This window comes from Echinops telfairi, unplaced genomic scaffold, assembly GCF_000313985.2.
Source record: "Echinops telfairi isolate 266 unplaced genomic scaffold, ASM31398v2 ScPeMD7_7469;HRSCAF=8507_1, whole genome shotgun sequence".
NCBI classification, from domain to species: Eukaryota; Metazoa; Chordata; class Mammalia; order Afrosoricida; family Tenrecidae; genus Echinops; species Echinops telfairi.
In genome coordinates, this window is record NW_022111373.1 from 927,647 (window position 1) to 931,621 (window position 3,975).

General features: G+C 42.2%; 1 protein-coding gene across 1 annotated transcript in view; it reads right to left on the minus strand.

The window, feature by feature from the left end:
- Window positions 1–3,975, minus strand: part of KDM3B (lysine demethylase 3B) — a 62,965-nt gene that overhangs the window by 5,921 nt on the left and 53,069 nt on the right. Inside the window, exons 16-21 of the mRNA XM_045285027.1 lie at window positions 3,452–3,623; window positions 2,967–3,057; window positions 2,729–2,859; window positions 1,970–2,089; window positions 601–740; window positions 213–389 (exon numbers count right to left, since the gene is read on the minus strand). Of these exons, the coding sequence (XP_045140962.1) occupies window positions 213–389; window positions 601–740; window positions 1,970–2,089; window positions 2,729–2,859; window positions 2,967–3,057; window positions 3,452–3,623 (831 nt within the window). The remainder of the gene's footprint in view (window positions 1–212; window positions 390–600; window positions 741–1,969; window positions 2,090–2,728; window positions 2,860–2,966; window positions 3,058–3,451; window positions 3,624–3,975) is intronic.

A 3,975-nucleotide genomic window follows, 5' to 3' on the forward strand; every position in this document is an offset into this window, starting at 1 on the left:
TATGAGTCCCTAATAAAACGATTAAAAAAAAGTTTTATGATGATGCATTTAAAATTATAAGGAAGAAACTTGAAAACAAAAAATAAGTTACAGTACAAGAGCAAAGGTTTCTAATCCAGGCATTTATATCTCTCGCCAGATAAGAAAGAAAATAAGGAGTAAGGAAGCCACTGGAACTGTCCTGTTCAATCCCCAGGTTGGGATTTATTTACCTGGTGTGGGGCTCCAGCAGGTATGAAGACGGCATCACCCAGGAACTGCACGATGGCCCAGCCTTGCACACCATACTCCTCATAGAGTCGCTTACGGAGGGTCTGGTCCAGGTACCAACTTTGGTCATGAATTGGGTCATGATCAGGGGGATTTTCTTGGCCTTGCTCTTCTCCAACCTAAAAGCCATAACCAAAATTCAAGCACGGCAAAATAAATAAGCACACAGAAATGATATGTAGCCTAAGTCCAACCAATGTCCCTGGTGTGCTTGATTCTATTCAACATCCTCAATGTGTAGATTCAAGCCTTTAGAGTCATCCACAAGAGAGACACTAGACAAGATTCTTAAATCTGTGAGTGGGGAGTAGAGCCCACCCAGGGTCACACCTTTCGGAGCAGCTCCCGAATCTTTTCTGCATCCTTGGCTGCATAGATGTGCCACAAAGCACCTGGCTTCTCCTTTCCGTCATGAATCCTCTGTTTTGTCACATCATCAGCATCTCCCTCGTCAATGGTCTTGAGTACTTCTGAAAAGAGCAACAGGAACTTTAAATATAAAGTAGAATTAAAAGATCAAAACTCATATTGATCTGCCCTCTCCTCACCCAAGGGGTCAAATAACACAAAGGTGGGTAAAGGGAGAAAGTGTATGATACAAAATAACAATAATATATAATCGATCAAGGATTCATGAGCGTGGGAAGGTGAGGGAGGGAGGGGAAAAAAAGAGGAGCTGATACCGAGGGCTCAAGTAGAAAGAAATTGTTTTGGAAATGTTGCACAAGTGTGCTTAATACTATTGAATGATGGATTGTTACAAGATTTGTAAGCGCTACCCAATAAAATGATTAATTATTAAAAAATCATGTTCACATGTAATAAAAAAGAGAACAAACCAAATCCCTCATATTGATCTATGTTCCCTTCACATAAGGAGAGTGACACTGAAACCTTCATTACTCATAGTGCTTCCAACGGTTTGTGGAGGTATCATTTTCCTTTAAAACACATTTCATGTGCCAACTGTATAGTCATAATAGCAGATGATTTCCTGTTGCAAGTAAATGGATTTCAAATACTCTCTGAAGTCCCCCTGAAATGCTAGGTTTCTGTGGACTGCAGTATACAAGGCATAAAGCTTCTCTGGAATGGTAGGAGGGGGGCGGATCTATAGGTGTGCAGGATCAAACGCAAATGCACAAGGGGGCTTCTGTAGGCCTGTGGGCAAATTCTGTTATCTTTTAATGACAGTTTCCCACACACTCTTTAAAGCTTCCACGTATGGCATACACCAAAATAATGGTATCAGTTATTAACACACCTTGAGGTTTGAAGTTATTTTCTTAAAATTTTTCCTTCTAAAATGCCCATAATGAAGATCTACTAATTTAACACTGAGACATTAGGGAATGTAAATGCAGTCAACATCATGTTCATGACTCATCTCTGAGTGGGTAACCTAGTTTTTTCATCTGTTACTCCACGGGTTGCAACAGTCGATCTAGCTGATAGGCCAAGCAGGCCATTTGCCCTGCCCTCCTTATGCCTCTTTGTGATGTTACACACTGAGAGGGAGAGGGCATTAGTCCCAGGAAGACAATGGCTCTGGACACAGATATTAGCTGAGCATTCTTCTCACTAGAACTCCTTTGTAGAGCACCACCTTTACATCAGGCATGTACAGACTGAAGAAAAAGCCACTGGCCCACTGCCTTATGAGGAAGACACTCAAAGCAGTTGGCTCTAGAAATTGTACCTTCATCATGAGCACCTTCCCCAATGGGGATTCCAACATACACCATCACATTCACGGCATCAGACACATCTAAGTGAAGATTTGTTGTGCCGACTCTTCTATCTTCTGCAGTTATCAAACCTGCAGATAAAAGGAAGAGAATAGGTAGAAGGGTGATATTCCGAAGACTCCCTACTACTGAAACACGCCAGAGGATGGCCCTAAATGAGTGATGTTGAGAGAATGAGGGTTATCTGTTTATCAAGAAACCTCTCTTTCTTTCGTAGTTTTAAAAATGATCTCTAGCTAGGTTAACAGCATCACTGGTATTGGTCATAAAACCCATTCCAACTCCCAAAGCAAAACACAAATGGGAATTCATACGAAGGTGACATTCAAATGAAAGTCGGCCTTCACCATGAGTTGATACTTTCGTGAAACTTCACTAGGAGCTGATGGGGTAAAATGGTACCCAGACCTCTTCACTGTTATTTGAGCGAAGCCTTGTACAATTGAAAATCATGTTTCCTTGGCTAGGATTTTTAGAGGAAATTTTCCAGTTCCTGGAAAATACAAATTTATGAAGTAGGCCCATAAGAATCCTACCCAAATAACATGACACAAGCAAATATATTTTTCATTCCCTGACACCTATCACCTGCCCTCAATCATTTATTCTTAAAAAAAAAAATCATTTCTATTCATAACCGAGACCACTACAGATTTCACTCTGAAGTGAAGTAAGAACACTGCCTCAAAGAGGCAATTCTAGCCTCGTACCATAAGCATTGTACATCTTGGGCCCCAGATCGGGCCTTACAAAGTAGCTGGGCAGCCTAGAGGCCAGATTGAGCCTGCCATCTCGTTTGGTATATTCTGGCAGAGGGAGATTCTCCATCAAGTCTTCAAACCTATAAAAAGGCAAGAAAGATGACTTAGTTTGGTACAGGGGAAAAAATTCAAGGCAAAATGGACTTTATTTAGCAAGTCCTCCACGATGACGTCAGCAAGCACTAACCTTGTGGGCATCATGTCTCGAAAATCTTCCCCAGGAGGCCAGTCCTTGAGTTTGAGCACCATTGGCTGCCCATCTTCTGACCTCAGTCGCTCTGGAAGAGAAAGTATTTCCATAACCGTGCTGGGCAAACTGACGCCAGATTCTCCAGAGATTGATCTGTTATCGTCAGACTTATAAACCCTCATCCTATGTTTTGCTCTTCTTTCCATGCTACCCTTTTCCGTCTCACAGGATTCTCCCCACCCGTCCTCAGACTGAAAGTACTCCACTCCACACAGCCCAGGGGAGCCAATGCCTCAGCCCTGCCACGCTCTGGGGACAACGAGATTGCTATGCAGGCTAGAAGGTTGGCTCAAGAAAGGGATGTTTCTCACACAGAGAAGATACAATTAGTACAGTCTTTTCCAGGAAGAGGTGGGAGACTGGGTATATATGTAAATGCTTACTTTTGAGTTTGCCCCCACTGAACTATCACAGCTACTTACTGCATATGATCTCAAAGCCATCCCAGAAGTCCCGAACCTTCACATCGGAAATTATAGCACAGTTTCTGCAGTTCACCAAGTCCACATCCTGGTCTCCAAATTCCTGACTAAAGGCTTCTGGTTTCCAGAGTTCAGACTTGAGTTTTTTATGTACCCCTGAAACCAGCACTGGCTGTAGAAACAAAAAAAATACTCCAATTAGTGCCACTTAGTATTTTTAGCTCCAGGCGGAAGGGAGGAAATAGGAAGGACTCTGGCACACTGATCTAGTCCTTCCCAGGAGCTATGGATCTCACATGGTGGCTCAAACAAGCAGAACCTCTTTTAACTCCACTAGTACACTTGGTTCTCACCATAAGGAGCATGCCATAATTTATATAAATCACTTCTGTTGACCTGGTTTCTACCACTATTTTGAGAAGACAATAAAGTGGAAAAAATGCAATTTGGAGAACGCTTTTCTCATACTGAAAATGGAAAACTATTCAGACAATTCTATAAGCTCCCTCATTCTCAACAAGTAG